This window comes from Malurus melanocephalus, unplaced genomic scaffold, assembly GCF_030028575.1.
Source record: "Malurus melanocephalus ecotype Western Australia unplaced genomic scaffold, MMel_1.1 scaffold_168, whole genome shotgun sequence".
Taxonomy (NCBI): Eukaryota; Metazoa; Chordata; class Aves; order Passeriformes; family Maluridae; genus Malurus; species Malurus melanocephalus.
In genome coordinates this window covers 233,908-253,658 of record NW_026623400.1, presented here as the reverse complement: position 1 = coordinate 253,658, position 19,751 = coordinate 233,908, and the positions used below count along the sequence as shown (strand labels likewise).

The window sequence follows — 19,751 nt, the reverse complement described above, 5'->3', positions numbered from 1 at the left end:
ACACCATGGTATCCACCAGAAAAATGCACCTAAGAGTTACTGAGTTCAGGTGAGAGCTCAGAGGTGGAGTCATGCTCCCTAATTAATCTATTGGGCTCRTGCTGCAGAGAGTGGAAGGGTAATTTGGTGAGGTAACATGAATGTAGGGGGTATAGATGGGGGCTGTTCTGTGCCTTTGGTTTGTGGGAGGGTTTTTTTTGGTGGGGAGGATGAATGTTGGTTTGAACCRTAAGTAACAATCCTGTGTTTTCTAGGAGGAAGAATCTCACAAYACACCCACAGCCAACACTCTTCTTGACACCAGCCATCTCGAACCAGATATCTGGTCTGCAATGCCAACGCTTTCCAATGGGAATTCTGAGCCCAGAAGACCCAAAATAACATTTGATGATGTGTAAGTTTTGTTGGCTTAGTGCTCTGTGATTGGGATTTTCATGTGAGCAGAGCTCCCAGTGAAAGGGAGTATCTTTGATTACAGTGCTGGCATTGGGCACCTGTGTGGATACTGCTGCACAAAGGCACACACAGTTTTAATCTTTGCAAATGAACTGTTGTCACTGATTAATGAAGATTCTGTTGATAAATGTTTTCAGACCATGAATRTTGGTTCACGGTAATTCTTCTTCATTTTTTAATTTTAGCTCCTCTAATGGAAACTTCTTATACTTAATTAGTTTAAAATATTTTTTCTTTTTCTCCATTCAGCACACATTARTGGGTCCTTTGGGTGGCCAGTTTCTACAGCTACTTATTTTACATTCTGGTCACCCATTGGATCTCTGCATACAGCAGCTTCAGACTGATATCAGGTTAAGATTTAAAGAGATAAGTGGGCATGTGTGTCAAAATAATTCTTTAAAGCAGTCTGCAGTTTTTTCAAACAATGTTGAACTGTGTGAAAGCAAAGACCTGAATTAATTGATTTTGTCTCTTTAGGCTTCACAATGCGGATTATTACATGCAAGAGGCTAAGAAGCTAAAGCATAAAGCAGATGCATTGGTAAGTTATCACAGTTTTTTTTTGTCTCTTACCACTATGGAGCTCAGTGTTAAAAAAATGGACATTCTGCACATGCTCTAAAGCCTCTCAAACCAAGAGGAACCCTGCTATTGACTAAAATGAGCTTCAGATTGTTCCCCATGAACACACTGTCCACAAGTTAAACCCTGGATGCCATTACTAACTTTTAAGTGTTTGTTCCCAAAAAAAAAAAGCTACTTACAATAGCTGGTGTTTCTTCCAAGGGGCAGCAACAGTCATGCTGTTTGTGAAGTATGTAAGATGGTTTTATGAAGGCTGATGTGTATTTGAAATTTGTTTTTCCTATTCACTTTGAGCYTAAAACAGAGGTGTTGAAATATTCAATAGCAGAAAGGCAGTCAAATCACCCCACACCCCATTATCATGAGGTAAAATGGTTTGATATTTTCAATCCAATTGTGTAAGATCTGCAACAATTCATTTTTATGTAGTACATTCATTTTTATTGCATGGTTTTAAGCTGATAAAGAAAGTCTCAACACACTTACTCCCAAAAAATCTGGCAGTGAGGTAGTTCAATGCTGGGAAAGCTTTTCCTCTTGCTTTACCCCAGATGAAATTCCAGTAAGATTGGCCTAACTTTGCCAAGTGTTTTGATTTTGATAAAACCACATAATCTGACAGATTATATTCTGCCATGGTTTGTTCAATGCAAACTGTTGCCAGTTCTGAAGTGTCCTTAATAAATGTTTGCTTTGTAGGTAGGGACTTTGCTCCTGTATGCTATACAGGGTGAGCAGTGGCTCATTTAGGGCAGGCTTAGGTGGGACTTGATTTCCCTACTTGATTAAACTAAGATGTGTAAAATGGAGTGTAGCTATTCACTTTTCCCCTCAAACAGCTGAGTGATTATTTACCTCTCAACTTTATTATTTCTGAGGGTTTTGCGTATGTGTTCTACCATTCCACATCAGATATTTTGTGCTTATAAATCAGTGTCTGTCCAAAAAAGCCACCCCAAAACAATCAGTTGCTAGGCTTTTAAAAAGCAAACCAGCCAAACAAAAAGGTGTCTCTGTGCTGTCAGCGAGCTGAAGGAGAGCTGACATTTCCAGCTGTCTGCTTCAGCTCTCTCTTGGCTTGGGGCACGGTGTTTGTGAGTGTGCTTTGTGTGAGGGGGTGCAGGGCTGGCACCTGCTGTGGTGGCAGTGTGGTGATGGTGGTGGTGTCAGTGTGGTGATGGTGGTGGCAATGTGGTGATGGTGGTGTCAGTGTGGTGGCAGTGGTGGTGTCAGTGTGGTGGCAGTGGTGGTGGCAGTGTGGTGATGGTGATGTCAGTGGTGGTGGCATTGGTGGTGTCAGTGTGGTGATGGTGGTGGCAGTGGTGATGGCAGTGTGGTGGCAGTGTGGTGTCAGTGTGGTGATGGTGGTGTCAGTGGTGGTGGCAGTGTGGTGTCAGTGTGGTGTCAGTGCGGTGTCAGTGCGGTGGCAGTGGTGGTGTCAGTGGTGGTGACAGTGTGGTGTCAGGATGGTGGTAGTGGTGGTGTCAGTGTGGTGGCAGTGTGGTTGTAGTGGTGGTGGCAGTGTGGTGATGATGGTGGCAGTGATGGTGGCAGTGTGGTGTGATGGTGGTGGCAGTGGTGGTGGCAGTGTGGTGTCAGTGTGGTGGCAGTGGTGGTGGCAGTGTGGTGTCAGTGTGGTGGCAGTGGTGGTGGCAGTGGTGGTGTCAGTGGTGGTGGCAGTGGTGGTGGCAGTGGTGGTGTCAGTGTGGTGATGGTGGTGTCAGTGTGTTGTCAGTGTGGTGGCAGTGTGGTGTCAGTGTGGTGATGGTGGTGTCAGTGTGTTGTCAGTGTGGTGGCAGTGTGGTGTCAGTGTGGTGATGGTGGTGGCAGTGCAGTGACAGTGGTGGTGTCAGTGTGGTGATGGTGGTGGCAGTGGTGGTGTCAGTGTGGTGTCAGTGTGGTGACAGTGGTGGTGTCAGTGTGGTGTCAGTGTGGTGATGGTGGTGGCAGTGTGGTGGCAGTGCAGTGACAGCCATCAGTGCAGTGACAGCCCCCTCCCATGTGCGCGGTCACAGGCGCTGGTGTGACAGCTCCAGCCAGCACATCAGTCCCAGCCGGGCTCTGCAGGCTGCCAACACCTCCCCCAGCTGGGTGACCTTTGAGCACAGCACACACAGTGCTGGCACAGGGACACCTGCTCCACGCTGGCTGTATTTACAGGCTCAGTTCCCATGATCTCTGAACGCCCTGCCCATCCCCTGCCTCCACAGCCGGACACACTCACAGGGTGCTGACCTCTCCCTGCAGGACCAGGGGTATTTCTSCAGCAGCACCACGAGGAGCAGGCACAGCACATCCCCCTGCTGCCTGCAGCAGACCCTGCCTGTCACACACAGTTTGACACTGATGTGAGCCCATCCACTGTCACCAACTTGTTGGCAGGCATAAATATCCATGAACAAAGTATCTGTTTTTCCCTCTGCTATTTGGATCTCAACCCTTTTTTTTTCCCCACCCAATGCAGCTGCACACAAATTATCTCCATGTAACACATTTGGTGTGCAATCCCGCAGTGTTACTTGTCCTATGGAAACAATTGCTGCTGGTTACTTGGTGCTGACAAGACAGAGCACAGGCAGCATTGAAAGATGTGTTGCAGTGGCTAGAAAGATAATGCATGTGACCTCAAAATGTGTCAGCAAATGTTAATGAGATTTGTGGCAGCGCCGTTCCTGAGCTTGTTGAGAAAACAGATTTCTGGTGAAGGGCAGGACATTTCATGTCTTACGGGAGCGACCCCATGGAAACCTCTCCTTGTCTGGGGCTGCAGTGAGGGATCAGCTAATTTGGGTGGGCTGCTGCAGTGGCAGCTGCCTGTGCCATATGGAAGAGATCTTGGAGACCTCACTGTGTTCCTGTCTCAGATGTGACGAGCTGGAGTAATTCCACCTACTCCAGAGAATCCGATCCTGTTGCTGGCTCAAACTTTGTGTCTGTACTAAATCTGCTTGCAGCCAGATTCTTTTTCCACACCACAAAAAGTCATCTTTGGGAGACCTTTTGTCTTGCAAAATGAATGGAAATTCTTTCAAAGTGAATAAAGTATCTTGAAGATTATGCTGAGAACCAGTCTGTGGAATAGACAGAGGATAGTCAGAAACATTTCCCTTTTTCTGATCATTCAGTTAATACCTATCAATTTACAAAGGCTCTTTGTACATAATCAATGCACAAGAGCAGAACATGAAATTAAAGTTGTGCTGAGAGATCTAGCTATGGCTTAGAAGGAGCCACAAAGACAAGTATACTGTTATCTTGGACCAGTAATTAATGTTATGCTTAATATGTTATTAGACAAGGCTTCTGTTTTGTGAATGGAAACATATGCAGATGCATCAAAAATATTTTGATAGAGACATAGAAAGACATTTTTTAATTATTTAAAGTATATTGGATCTCCTATATCAAATGCCACATTAGTAGAATACTTATATTCAGCTATCAAAAACTGAAAATGTTAAATACTATTATAAAGTACGTACTATAAAAATGTCATATATAATATTCATTACACATAAAAAAAGAAATCAGTATGTCTAAGTCAGTTTAATCACAACCATTATGAGGGCTAAAACCTTTTGCAATAAAATCCTAGTAAAATGAAATATTAAGCAGCGCTATATTGTCTCCCTTTTTTTTYCTGCTCTTTCACTCATCATATAAGTGATGAGATTTTTTTTTGACCAACAGTTAACACAGAATATGACATCAGCCAAAATGGCATGGAGCAGTTACCTAACCCTCGCAGAGTGACATTGAAAGTCARTTCATGTGGAGGAGCAGTATGGATGGGCACAAACATGCCTGGTGCYTTTCTTGCCTGTGTCAATCCCTGCTGTCAGTGGGCATGCCCTGCCTGTCCTCTGTGGAGCATCCAGCACTGACTACCCCGAGCAAATTTGGTGAAAGCAGAGTCCCTGCCTTAATTACTGTATGAATTCATTCTTAACTACCAGTGTCTCCCTGCTTTCATCCTAATGCTAGTGTTGCCTTCTAGAATGACTGCCTACCTAGAAATCAAAGCTGAAGGATTTTCTTGACAGTGTGATTCCCATTTCAGCTGGAGAAGTTCGGGAAAGCAGTGAATTATGCTGATGCTGCCCTCTCCTTCATCGAGTGCGGGAACGCTATGGAGCGAGATCCATTAGAAGCTAAATCTCCATACACCATGTACTCAGAGACTGTGGAACTCATCAGGTTAATGTCCTTTCTGTGATCATTTTCATCATCTCATTTCAGTCATAATTAGAACCTGCTATGTTTTAAAAAATACCATTTCAACGTATTAATGATTTGTCCAAGGCATCTTCATCTCAGAAGTCATCATAATTAGTTCTTGCCATTTTATTAATGTCATGGAAAATTTATAATTGATGGACACTGCTTTTATAAATTATCCCCTTTAGAGGTTATAATGTGAGTGTTATAATTTGCAATATTCATAAAATTAAAATTGAAATGTAGTGGGTGGAAGTAAAGTATAGTAATTTCACTGTTTGGCAATGACACTTGTCTTTTAAAAGGTGTAGTTTTATAATTCAAAACATTAAAGGGAGTCTATCAGGATTTCTATTACAAACCCTTGTTTTAGAGCTTTATAACTCGGTCGTTAAAAAGAAAAAGCGAAAAGCTGAAACTTCAGATAYAAGATCATAGACAGAGAGGAAGCTTCAGCATATATGGTTTTGAAAACAGTATATTTTTAATGTTAAAGGAATGTGAACCAGCTGAATTAATTTTAATATAGTTTTGTAGACTTAGAGGCTAGAATATGGATGAAAAAGCCTTTACATACTAATAAAATATCCGAATTATTACTCTAAAATCTGCTGCTGTTCCTTATAGCTGTTTCATAGCATTAGTTCTGTGGAAATAATAGTCTCCTGAGTAACTAAGTTTGCTTTACTTGAGCAAATTATCMAAGTGAAATCAAGCAGGATTAAATTTACCTGTAAGTAGAACAACAGGATTTTTCCTCTTCACTGTGATGCACCTTTRCTTTCCCCAGTGTATGCTGGGAATATCCTTGTTAATGTCAGTGTAATTACTGCCAGTTTGCACAAGAGAAAGAAAAAGAGGCAAATCAAGCCCTAAATATTTGGTTTTTAATATGTCAACGGTGKTTTTTTTTAACATGCCAGATTAGCTATTAGGGACTGCCAAGATAATAATGCATGTTTTACATTTTGAATAAGTACGTATTTGCATAAAATGTATCAAATCTTAAGTTCTTACTCTCAGGTAAATAATATGCCTGTTAAATATTTAAAAACATGGCTTTTACATTCTACACTTCATAAAGAGAAGAAAAAAAATGTAAAGAAATCACTCAAGAAAAAAATTATGTTCACTGAACACTTGATCCATGTTTAACCCTGGAGAGCAGAGCTCTTAGAAAAGGAGCCACCTGCCTCTGCTCTGCTGTGCCCAAATTTTCCTGCACTCTGACAGTGTGTCCTGAACAGTCCTTCTGCAGGCTGTGGGACAGAGATCTTRGCATGGGAACAGCACCTCAACTGCTTCTGAAACTGCTTTTGGCTGTGGAAAATTCTGGAGAAGTTGTTATAGTAGGTCTCCCATGTCTAAATAGCTTAAGTCAGTGAGCTTAATTCCCCCACCTACCACCAAAGGTAGAGTTTAATTCACCWACTGTTGCATGCAGCATCTTGCAGCAGCCAGTGAGACTGATTTGTCCACTTAATCACTGTCATTGGTCAGACATGGACAAAAGGTGACTTGCCCAGGTGTGCAGCAGACGCTGGCAGACTSAGTAAAACTCCATGGACAAACTTCTGTGGGTTACAGTAGGTGCTGGATGTACAAAGTATGTGGCTGCACACAACACTTGCTCAGTGTAGCTGCTAATGTTAACATAGATTTTTACTGTGAGATAACAAACAGAAGGAGATTTTCCTCACTTTTACTCCTYCCTTCATCAGAAGCAGTTTTCCCCTTTTGCATTAGCTGTCTCTGCCCTGACTCTTTCCATCAGACACCTATTTGTGAAAGCAAGTGGAGCATCAAGGAGATTGGGATTGTCAAATGTGTTTTAAGTTAATGATAACACTAAAATCCCAAAGAGGCACAGACCTTTGTGTCTGATCAGGTTCATCCAATGTGACTAGAACAGCAATGCCCAGGAGCAGGTGGGACAGGATGGAGGAAGGGTTTCAGGTGCTGTGGTGCAGCTGCAGGCTGGGCTGGGATGGGTGCAGGGCACAGCAGCTCAGTGCCTGCACTCCATTACCTCGGTGGAAATGAGAGCTCATCAACACTGCCTGGATACCTTAAAACTTTCCTACGCAACGCTGAACCCTATTACTTATTCTAACACAAGTACCTGTGAAATTGCATTAGGGCTCAGAACAATGATTTTATGCGATGAATTGATTTTCAAGAGACTAATGCATAGAATGGAGTGTGCTCAGTTAAAGGAAAAAAAAAAAGAGGAGGTAGGAATGCTCAATCTTTGATCATCCAAATATTGGACAGCAGCAATTAAATAGAGAGGGAGGACCAAGTACACAAGACTCATAAATTATTGAACCCAAGAATTTAAAAAGCTGTGAACATGACCTTTCCTGTATTTGAAACCATTTTCTATATAAAATATATTAAAAGCTTTGAAGAAGCATTTATGAGAAGGATTTTGAAGGTATTATTCAAGCCCAAAGTATTATATGTAAAACCTTATTATATATTACTTCACACTTCAGTACATATAGGGCCAAGATCTTATGCTTCTGTTCAACACTCATCACAAATGTTTGCAGGACTCAGCCTAGTTGGCTGGTTATAATATCATTAACATGCCCAAGAATAGTTCACSTTGTTGGCCCAGAAAATTGGTTGGTGATTTACTTTAGCCCTTCAGATTTTAAGTGATGCTTTCTRTTGAATTTTACTTTGATCTCATCATTGCAGAATGCTGTGACCATTAACTGTTACAGATGGAGAATATCTATGTGTGACCATTATGTTTTGGTGTTACTATCATTTCTGGAAACATCTTAACTCTCAATTTCTTATCTCTCACCTTTCTGACAAGGTATGCAATGAGACTCAAGAATTTCACAGGCTCTTCTGCCACAGAAGGGGACAAGAAATTAGCAGTTTTATGGTAAGTCCCTTTGCGACAATGAGAGARGCAGCTAAAATCTTAAGGAGGACTTTAAAAGTACTGAATTACTTAAGCAGCTTACAGAAGATCATTATTCTTGTTTTCCATTAAACTATTAAAGGATAACTAATGGATTTCTTCAGCAGCTGACTAAACATTTATTCTTCTAATTTATACTCTTATCAAGATGGGATTTTAATGCTTTTGACCACTTTTTTTTTTCTTTCTCCATTTGCTTGTGTTTCAAAATGTAACCTTAGAACAGAAACTGCAAAATATAGGTCAGCTSTTTTTTTTTTAACAGTTTATAGGTTTCATTAAGCAATGGAATTAACATAATCCTTTCCTAATTACCACAGCTACCGATGCTTATCACTTCTCTACTTGAGAATGTTTAAACTAAAGAAGGACCATGCTATGAAGTACTCCAGATCTCTGATGGAATATTTTAAGGTAATCTTTATTCTGTTTAATTTATTGATGTGAATGAAATTCATACCAGCTCTGAGAGCTCTCACAAGTATAACTGTATGATTTAAAAGTCCCCCATTTAACCTCTCGCATGGGAAATGCAGGCAGGATGGCTGCCAGGGAGTGGGGACAGAAGTGATTTGGGGSATTTTTGGATTAGTCACTTGATTCAAAGGACCACAGTCAGTAATTCTACTAAAATAACATTATTCTCAACACTGTGTAATGTTTATGCAAGTTTCTGATTTTTTCAAGGTTTCAATGTGCAAGTGATTATGAACTGACCCCCAATGAACCATAATAAAGCAATTATTTAGGCAGTAGTTAGTTAAGTTTAGATTTTAGATTCAGTGAGATTTCCTGAAGCTTATTTCACTTTCAGAGGTTTTTCCTTTTRTTCCTGTGGAACTTCAAATTACCTTATCTACATCTTGAAGGTTTGTCTTTACCTGAAATTGAGTGGAGATCCGATGGTCATGACTTGGGAATGTTTTGTTTTACSTTGTCAGATGCTGTTTACCCAGTGTAAGGATGACAAATCCTCACTGTTCRTAGATTAAGAGAGAAATAGAATCTCTCTTCAGCTCTGCTGAGGTTTTGCTATTTATATTTCACTGGTTAATGCTGTTTGAAGCGTATATTAATTCTTTTACTTTATTGCTGCATATTATTCTATAATTATGTAATTATACTGGCTTGTCAGCCCATCAKTCTTTTTTTGTTGGTGTTTTCAGCCTCTGTGAATTTGTTCCAGGCTTTGACATATTGGTACTGCAAACCAGTAAAAACCCCTAACACTGCAGTTTTCATGTTTTCATGTAAATGGTGATAAAATGGTCCTTGTGCTGTAAAACTCCATGGTAGCAGCCATAGTCCTGACTTCCTGTGTGTCCTCTGTCTGCAATTTCAGTATTTTAGTCCTGATCTTGTGCCTAAATGGAGGCTCTCTTGTACCACCAGGAGTGCCTCTGCTGTTCTCATGGAGTTTTCAGTCAGGGATTTGCACAACAAATTAAATTTGAACTACACATACTCTTAACCTCAGCATTTTCATGAAGTGTAGTCCACCCACTTCAGATTTTATAAAGGATGAATGTAGATTGTATCCTCAAAAAAGGATTATTAGATAAATAAACCTTTTCTGCAGAAAGTAATGATTTCTTTAAAAAAAAAGGAGGTGGGAGCAGGGGAGATTCTCTTGCCTTAAAGCCACTTTATTTTCTTTAGCTGTGCAAGCAGGTAAAATGAAGAACATATTCACTACTCCCAGCATTAGCAAATGTCTTTTAATGTAAAGTAAAATAAGAGAAAAAAAAATTAAAATGCAATGAAATAGTCAAATCAGGAATGCTGGGCATGGGTATCCCATTGAAGCTGAGTGTTTCAGGTAATGTTACAGTAACTCATTTGCTGGAAGCAGTGTATGAGTGTATCAGATTATATGTTCAGGTTCTTTCTGTAATAAAGGCACAAGAGGAGAAAAGAAAAGAATGGGAGCTRTTAACTATGTGTTAGTTTTGTAATGCTGCAGCATGTTCTCTGTGTTCACTAGCAAGAATCTGTGATACAAATGAAACAGATTAACTGTTTGTATAGAGTTGTCATTCAAAATTTTACACAATTTTAACTGTGAAAAGCAGCCCACTGTTTACAGCAGAGCTGGGGAGGAATTTTTCGACTAAATTGTTTATGTTTTTCCTCACAAATGCCAGTTTGTTCTAATTGAAACCATTTGTGGACAGAACTGGTTCTGATTAATTTCCAATTAAAAGCTTCAAATTTGTATTTTTGACATTTCAAAACAGAAAATAACCATTTAATCATGAAAACAATTTTGAAATCTAGGGACAACTTAAAATACCACTAAAGCGATAATTTTTTTTTAAATTGAAATCAAACCTTTTATGATTAGAAAAAGTGACATCCTGTGATGTATTTCCCCTGAAATTTTGAGGAAGATTTTTATGGTTTTGGAAATTTATTGTCAGTAGTCATTGAAATATTTTTGCTAAATATTTTCATTATCAAATAACTGCTTCCATTTGAGATCAAGTCCTAATCATGACAAATCTATTATTTGTCTCCAGACACTGTTGGGAAGAATCCCCAGACAGGAGAAATTAATATTATAAGAAATTTCTGATGATTTTCCAGGGGAGTTTAGGATCTCTCTCCATCCTACATATGTGAGGCTGTCAAAAATCCACCCTGCATGTGCCCTGTGCTGTGAAACTCCCCGTGCCCTGCCCACACCCTCAGTGAGCAGTGGCTGCTGTGCAGGAACACCCAGTCCAGCCAGTGCTGKGGTTTGGACAGGGTTTTCTGCTCTGGTCAGAAATGCTGGGCTGKGAGCTGTGGTTTGCAAGGCAAGGGTACTCTCTGTGCTCCACTGAAGCTCTGTGCCTCCTGTGTGAAACAGGAATTACAGTAACCWGATGAGTGTTGTAAGAATGGGGTAATGCTTTGCAGAGAACTTGTAAAACTTGACTGAGTTTTCACTGTGTGTGCTGACTTAGCCAGGGAGCTGAGTGAGTGTTTTCAGAGGGCACACGTAGGTAACCTCAGCCCTGATGCTGCCACTTTGTATGRGAACTAAGATACCACTCAGTCTGAGCAAGGCTGGAAAAACCTGGGCTTTATTGTTGCTCGGCAATCTTTTTTGTACAGGGTTTTACAAGGTGCTACACAGACGTGAAAGGCAGAATGAGTAAGCAGGTAAGGAAAGTCAATTTGTGCAACTAAAATATATAAAAACAAAGGCATTCAAGTAGATCCTTACTAAAAATTTTATTTATGYTACAATCTGAATCCCAGGCCACCTTCCCTAACAACTTGGGAGGGATCAATTTTGTTAAGGCATCAAGCCAAATTCTTTTTGTTTCTTATTAAAATATTGAAGGTCCCCCTAAAGATAAGCAGTCCTTTGCACTCTGAAGAACTTACTGYGCAGAATAAGTTTCAGTGGTAATTAAACCATTTCTTTGTGACATTTTACTGGAACTTATTCCCTCTTTCATCAAGTGATTTTCAAGCCACTGGTTGAAACCTACCATTCATCTACCAACCCTTTAATTATGGGACCAACGAGCAGAGCTGTTGAGCTCCATGCACTGTAGCTCTTGCAATGAAAAGGGGGAGTGTTGAGCCTTGTGTCATCCGTATCCATGTCCTTGCATCACCTGTATTTACGTTTTGGTTTTGTACTTACAGAACTCTTCAAAAGCCTCCCAGGCCCCCTCACCTTGGGGYGGCAATGGAAAGTGAGTATTTTCTGCTTCTGTCTGGGAACAAGTGGTTCCAAGAGGAGGGGAAGTGGCTTTGTGCCTCTAAAGGCAAAGGAACGGGCCATGGGATCAGTGTTTTGGGAGCTCCAGTTGTATTTCAAGTATGTATCAGGTGGAAACTGTTCGTCAGGGCTACAGAATTGATGTTTCAGCTGAATTGTGGGGGTGAGGGGCTCCCACTGGAATACATCAGGTACCCCTGTGAGCCACTCAGTGGGGGTGGGAACGGGGAGCTGAAACACACCTTCATCTGTGCAGAGCCCCCTTAAAGTCTGAAATCAGATGTGGTGAGGCTGTGCTAAATTCTCTGACAGTTTGCTTCTCAAGCCAAATGAAGGCCATAAAAATATCAGTTAATTAGCTGGCAAGTACCATGTCACTTTAGGAAGCCAAAGTAAAGTTAACCTTCATTGCAATGATTTTTCAATGATTCSTTCGGCAATGAAAGACCAATGAATATTTCATTGATATATGGTAAGTGCTGTTTAATAAAACTGAAGGTATAATAGTGGTGAAAATGTGAAGGTACTTAGTCAGCCAGTTATCAGTGGCTTCATATTAACGTTAAAACACCCTCACCTCAGGTGTGGAGTCAGGGTGATGCAGTGTGATCTGCTGCTCAGGGAAGCTGCATTTCTGCTGCTCCTTTGTCCTGGTCACACATCCCAATACAGGTAAAACAAAGGTGAAGGACTTYGCCTTCTTTTTCATCTTTATTTGAGTAAGCTAAATTCTAGGTGAAAATTATTATTGTTAATGGTCTCCTTCTGGTGGTTCAGAGGAAGAAATGACTGTTAAACACACCAAGGAAACAAAGTAGTAGAACTGTAGCAGGGGTTGAAGTTTAGCACACAAAGAATTGTAGTTTTCAAACATACTTTGTTGTCAATCAGTGCAAAACCAAAAATTCCAACATTTTGCTTAATGAGAAATATTGTCTTAAATAATTGAAAATCTTTTGGGGTATAGATATGTATATATACACACCCCAATATTCAAAATTGGTTTGGATATKTATGTTTAGAGCTATTTGAATATAGATTATAACACAACCTAAAGTGATGAAATAAGAAATCACTTTAAATAAAAACTGAAAAGATATTTTAACACTGGAACAGCAGCTACTAAATTAAATTATTCATTATGTGCCAGTTTTTCCAGGCATTTAAATGTCAGTGAAACCTTGTATTGTAATAAAAATACATAAATGTTAACATAAAGTTTTAGTGATCAAATAGACCACTGGAGCATAACATCTCTTTTGTTCCTTGAGAAGGGGCTTGTACATAAACATTTCATGGAGCAGAAGTTATCCTTTTATTCCTGTCCTATAATAGACCCCTATGAAGTGTGTGCTCTGCAGGTGATGACATCTCCCTCACTATTTAAAGGAGCTATTAGGTGTCCAGGATTGAGAATAAGTGGGTTTTGACTGGAGGAGAAAATTCTTGTCTGGCCACAAAGTAGGCAGCAGAAACCCAGCSTTCAGGTCAGCATCACTTCTAACATAACACCCAGCTGATCAGTCCCTTCCCACTAACTTTGGAGATAAGGAAGGAAAGCTCTGAAAGTGCACATCTCTGTCTTTTATTCAGAGCAGGAAGCRCTTGACATGTGAGAGTAACTGAGTGACAGGGCCTTGTTAGARCAGCATTATTGTGACACCTGTGACCCAACACACAAAGACCACAGGCCACACTCRGGTCTCGAGTCCCCCCTGCGTGGAGTCTCAGAAGAAAATCTCCCCAGCAGACTCAGAGCTGCCATCTATCTCTGTGGCTCCTGGTGKCTCCAGGGTTTGTCAGGGGCCTGGTGCTGCTGTTGGCAGCTCTGCCTTCCCTCGGGCTGCTTGCTCTGCTTTTCTCTTATTCCCCTGCAAATTTGTGTCAGATGGGAGGAGAGCTCACACACCACAGAAAAAAAGACCAAACACCATCCAGGGTATGGCACCACTGGAGATGGATCAGCAGCCTGGTGCAGGATRGGGAGACAGTGGGGTAATCTCAGATTTATTTTTTTCTTAATAAAGCAAAGCTTATCCATTGCCACAGAGTGTAGTCTACACAGGATCTCAGACCATCAAAAATCACAGCTTGGCGYATTGGAATTTCTGCCTGCTCGTTTGAAAGGGTTGTGAACCTCTACAAAGTTGGCCTGTGTTCCAGCCTGGCAGTGAAACAAATTTTCCCTGGTTTCATTACAGAAATGTTTCCCACCTCTAGCGACAGAAAGCACAAAATACAGAGATTTAGTAGACTCACCACAGTAATAATGGCTGTGCACAACAGGGTAAATCCAATGAACAATGTGCTTTATTTGGCAGAAGTGCGTCAGCTGGTTGTAAGTGGCTCTACCAAAATACCCTTGGTCTCCTCAGATACTTATCATTTTTAACTTCTCCCAGACCTAATCTAGTGCAGTTCAGCTCTTCTGTGCATTAAAGGCACTGTGGCAAGTCAGGTAACCAGGATGTTTTGAGACTTAAAAATAAAACATTTGTGCATTAGGACATGCTTAAACTCTAACCCATAAGCTGGGTAAAAAGCTACGAGCTGCCAAATCAATGTGATCCCTAGCTCTGGAAAAAGGATGTATCACAGGAGCCTGTTGCTGAGCACGGGTTAGAGCAGAGCACTGCTGGGAAATCTGCAGCAAAAGCTGTTGCTGTCGATGCCTTTGAGCCCCAGGCTGTGCTGTGGTGTCAGTCTGTCCTGCAGCACCTGCCGGTGTCAGCAGGTCTGTGCCCAGCCAGGCCAGTRACAGTGACCTTTAAAGCCACGAGGTCAAACCCTTCTCTCCTGGGCTTTGATCAGACCCAGGGACTCCAAGAGAGCTAGATGTTGTTGCACAACACGAGGCATCTGCAGCTGCCTGTCCAGGGAGGGGTTACAACATCCCTGTCTGCAGAGTTTTGTGTCTTTGCTTCATGCAGAGAGTGCCAGGAGTGTCTTGGCCCTGCATCTCAAGTATCCGCAGCAAACAGAACACTTTTGTTTAGGCACATGCTTCCAATGGGTGAATGGAGTTACATCCAGCTGGGGCTGGGCACCAGTGGTGGCCCCAGGGCTTGGTACCATTTGATATCTTTACTGATGATGTGGACAAGGGGATCCAGGGCACCCTCAGTCAGTTTGTGGAGGACACCACGTTGGGCAGGAGTGTGGGTCTGCTGAAGAGCGGCTCTTTTTACTTCTCCCAAGTAAGAAATGATAGGACAAGAGGAAATAGCCTCAGCTTGCACCAGGGGAGGTTTAGATTGGAGATTAGGAATGATTTCTTCACCCAAAGGCTCATCAAACACTGAAGTAGGCTGCCCAGGGACTTGGTTGAGTCACCTTGCCTGGGGGTATTTAAAAGAAYCTTATTGTAGATGGCACTTGGGGACAAGTGGTTACTTGGTAGATTTGGCAGTGCTGGSTTAACTGTTGGACTCCATGATCCTAAAGGTCTTTTGCAGYCTGAACAGTTCTATGATCCTATAAATTTTCAAAGAGAATAGCTGTTCTGTGAGCATTCAGCACTGCACAGCTCTAAACAAGAGCGTGCTGTGCTGACCGTCGCTCTGCCTGCAGCCAGCAGGTGATTCCTAATTGATGGTGTTAGAATTAAAGGAAAATCTATATTAGCACATTAGTGCCACACTAAGTAGGTAACTTAAAACACTGCTCTGTGCAGAAYTGTGTGGATGAACTGTAGGCAATTAGAACAAATCTCCATAGCCTTAAAGAATCCTATGGAGATATTCATAATCCTACAGTACCCTCAGGTCCTAATACTGCTCTGCAGGGTGCTTTTAAGACTTGCTCTTTACTTATTGTGGTGACTGTTTTTGGAGCAAACTGTCATTGTGGTTTCCAGAAAATACTTTGATAATAAGCCAATATTGCACATTGAGTGTTTTCTAACTGCCATTGCAGCTTCTGGCAGCAGGTAGAAAAAATCATTACAGCTATGAGATGCTGCTTTCTCTGAAAGATTGCTCTATTTTTATGATAGATTTTTTTTTTTTTTAATAATGGGTTCATTTAAAGGGAGAATTAAATCCCTTTTTATTCTCAGTCATTCCTAGYTTATAAGCTGTCCATTCTCATAAAGTCAGGAGGTACCAGTGCACGTTCTCTCTCGGCTGGGGTGCAGAGTTAACTTTTGAAGGGAATCGAGGGTGGCTGTGAATTGGGGGGTGCAAGGGGCACTCACTGTGTCTTTCCCTCTCCCAGGAGCACAGAAACCCCCTCGCCCATGTCCCTGAGCCCGTCCCCCGTCAGCTCAGCTGGGAGCAGCACGGGCACGGCGGGCTCGTCCTCGGCGGGGACCATCACCATCCCGCAGCGCATCCACCACATGGCTGCCAGCCACGTCAACATCACCAACAACGTCCTGCGCAGCTACGAGCACTGGGACATGGCTGACAAGCTGACCAAGGAGAACAAAGGTGCCCCACTCTCTGCTTTTTCTTTGTCCCCTTTGGCTCCCCAGCTTTAGCTTTCCCCGTGCTCTCTGGATTTGGACCCAGAAGCACCGCATCTAAGAGCACAACTGTGACAGCTTGAGCAAACAGACCAAATCTGCTTGCTGGTCGCTGTAGCCAATGCGTATCTTCTCTTGTCAGGCACAGAGGGGRATGTGTAACACACGCTGAACATGGGGTTATCGGAGCAGCTGGCAAATAATTTAGCAAACACGAGCCCCAAGTGATGAGAGCTTTTAAGTCTGCAAATTCGTTCACAGTTTCAGCCTCTCGTAGAGCACCGGGGTTATTTTCAGACTGCTCTGTCAACGGGTTTAAGACTATTAAAATGCTAGCTAGGWTAATAAGCAAACATTAGATGTGTTTATGCAGGGAGTCCGATTAGGAGATGCCCACTGAAAGCCATGACCTTGACTCTCCTATGATAGGATTGCAAATCTGCTGGTTTATTCCTAACAACAAAATGWAACTCTTTACCACGGTCATTTCAAAGGAGTTTTGGCAAGCAGTTTGTGACGGGGTTGTATCAAATTTAATGGAGTGGCTGAGATATAACTAGGGGACAAATTTGGCCTATTGTTGGTCAGCTGTGAACTTCCCCATGACAATGTAATTATTCAGATTCCAGCTTTGGGCTTACACAAATCACTGAGAAAGCTTCCTTGACACTTGAGGTGCAGAGCCTAACTAGGAAATATTCTCATCATGAGTTGGGTCGTTCTCTTAAATTATAGTGAGATTTCAGATGGCCGACTTGTCCTGACAAATGTGCTTGCTGTATGCAGTTTGATCTTACTCCCATTAATGTCAGTGGCAAATTTCCACTGATTTAGAGAAACTGAGCTTGAGATTTATAGAGTTTTATGTCTGAATGGTGGGTCATAATGATCTATCCCTGGATRAGGAACAATAATAGAAGTTCTGTCCAGTCCTCCCCACTGCTTCTTGTCTTTGTTCACATTGATTAATTTAGTAGCAGTGCAGTCATTTTGGATTTTTTCCATCGCTGCATCCATTTTCACAAAATGTGAAAGTGATTCTCTGTCAAATGTAATGCAGTGGGAATGCAGAAGGATRCCCTGATAGGAGGAAGAGATGGTGATAATCTTGTAATTAGCCCTGTGTGTTGTGGAGTTGTTAAATGTTCTAYTTGGTATTAAATCAAAATAGCTCAGGCATTCAGCCAGCAGACAGAAAATGTACCCAGCCACTGCTGTTATCAGTCCTAGAGCTGGATGAGAAAAAACCTGCTGACTCTCTTTCTGCATTTTCCTCCCTATACTCTTTGTTCTCATTTTGATTTACGATCAAATAAACCCAATTCTGCAAAGCCATATAGGAATACTCTTTATTCAGATGAGCAGTCCCTTTGACTTTACTGGGACTGGATGCATGAATAAGGGTTTCTCACATGAGCAAGACATTTAAGGTTGTGACCTRTTCTTTCATATCTTGTTTCACAACCTGCAGACACGTTACAGGGAATGCAAAGTTCGTGTTACTTCAAATTTCATTTAAGTGTTATAAACCATTGGAGAGAGATCAGAGTTTCATACATGCTATAGCGTGTCTGTCTTTACATTTTGTCTAGAAAGATACCTCATTTCTAATYAAGTACGTGATTTAAAGTTGCATGCTTAAACACAAACTGCAATTTGAAGCATTCAAACATTCAAATACATGGTGTAGCAAAAAGTGTATGAGAACTGTTGCGGTGCGCTGCAGCTCTTCATCTTACCACACGAGGGGCTCTCTTCAAAAAAGGATGTGTTCAAGACACTTGGACATGAGACATGTTACAGTGTTTCATGAAACCTGGCTGGAATTGTTCAAGTAAATWTCATCTGCACCTCTCAAATAATTCAAAGCACTTGTATCTTGCTGGTTGGAACAGGACTCTTCCCTCTCTCCATGAGGATCTCTGGTCCCCCTTTGCCAGCTCCTCCAGCTGTCTCAGCTCTGGGCAGTGGATTGGGAGCTCAAAACTGCCCCGAGACAGCAAACAGGACAGTGCAAACCCAAGATTCTGTTGTGTGTCCCAGGTACAGGACAGATCACTTGACCTCTCTTCCAGGAGCTTGGGCAGTCAACTCATTATAAAAAAAGAGATTTTCCCCCACCCCACAATAAGAATGGTCTCAAAACCGAAAGAAAACCACAAACCTGCAAAGAAATCATGATTAAGATAAAAACTTAGTTCCTTTAAAAAAAAAAAAACAAAACAAAAATAACAAAATGAACAACCGCATCCAGTGACTTTTGCCTTTTTTTGTGGTCAGCTCTCATTGTTTTTGTTGTCTTCTGAATCACAGGGTGTGTCTTGCATAAGAATATGTCCTTGATGAWCTGTCCTGAGATGGGTATAAAAATGTGGCCTAACAGCATTTACCTCTGGGTCTTACTGCTGTCATAAATGTTTGGTTAGGTCATGCCCATGCAGTCACAAGAAATTTCCTCCACGTTGTAGGAGCTGTGCAGCCTCCCCTTGTCCATGGCTGTCAGCTTTGGTTTTGTGCTCCTCTGAGTCTGCCTGCACGCTCCCAGTTTGGACTTGACTCATGTCCAGCTGGCTCAGAGCAGCAGACAGAAGCCTTTCTTTGTCATCTTGACAAAAGATGTGCCATTAAAATAAAAATGCATAGCAAGAGGGAGAACAGCAGAACTGTGACCTGCCAAGCTGGTCTGGTTTGAAAAGGAAAGCARGAATATACTGCTGTGTACCTCTGGTGGAATTTCCCCTGGTCAGTAGAATGGAGTGTGTGGGGGAGAATAGATAGAGTTTGGCATAAATCTGTATCTGTAGCATGCCAGACTGAACTGCAGACTTCCCAGAGCCCATGGGATGGTTTGTGTTGGATCACTTAAAGTGGTGGTGTTGTTCACCATCTATAACATCAAACTCTCAGCTGACTTTACAAGATCAGACCATTTTTTTAAGCTTACAAAGAAAGCAGCGCTTTCTCTCTACAGTAGAAAACTATCAGCCCTGTAGGGAGCAAAACCTGTTCTTTCATGCATAAATTTATTAAGTGGCTTCAGTGCTTGTAACTTTTTCAAGCAATGTTAACCTGAAATTAGGCTTTGAGGTGAATTCTCAGTGTTTAAAGCAATTATTATTTATTTGAGCCTAGAATGAGATCTCTAGAATGCAAGCAAGATGGTGCATTGTTTCACTTATAAATGTATTGATTTTACTCTGGAGGAGGGGAATAAAAGACAGAGGAAGGAAGATTAAAAGTAGCTGCTGGCTGCAGCATCTGAGCAGCGCTGGTGCTAGCCCTGAGCTCTCATTATGCTTGCCTCCAGCCAAATCACTTTGTGCTCTGATACTGCTGTAGCTCCCAAGCTGACCAGGGTCAGGCTG

The 19,751-nt window shown here is 41.8% G+C and overlaps 1 protein-coding gene across 4 annotated transcripts in view; it reads left to right on the top strand.

Moving 5' to 3' along the window:
* Window positions 1–19,751, top strand: part of AFF2 (ALF transcription elongation factor 2) — a 299,561-nt gene that overhangs the window by 269,518 nt on the left and 10,292 nt on the right. For 3 of the 4 annotated variants that reach the window (XM_057372254.1, XM_057372256.1, XM_057372253.1), the window contains 8 exons: window positions 255–394; window positions 937–1,000; window positions 5,105–5,241; window positions 8,093–8,164; window positions 8,524–8,617; window positions 11,303–11,350; window positions 11,846–11,895; window positions 16,137–16,351. In XM_057372254.1, coding sequence (XP_057228237.1) covers window positions 255–394; window positions 937–1,000; window positions 5,105–5,241; window positions 8,093–8,164; window positions 8,524–8,617; window positions 11,303–11,350; window positions 11,846–11,895; window positions 16,137–16,351 — 820 coding nt within the window. The remainder of the gene's footprint in view (window positions 1–254; window positions 395–936; window positions 1,001–5,104; window positions 5,242–8,092; window positions 8,165–8,523; window positions 8,618–11,302; window positions 11,351–11,845; window positions 11,896–16,136; window positions 16,352–19,751) is intronic. The other variant, XM_057372255.1, reaches the window with a different exon arrangement.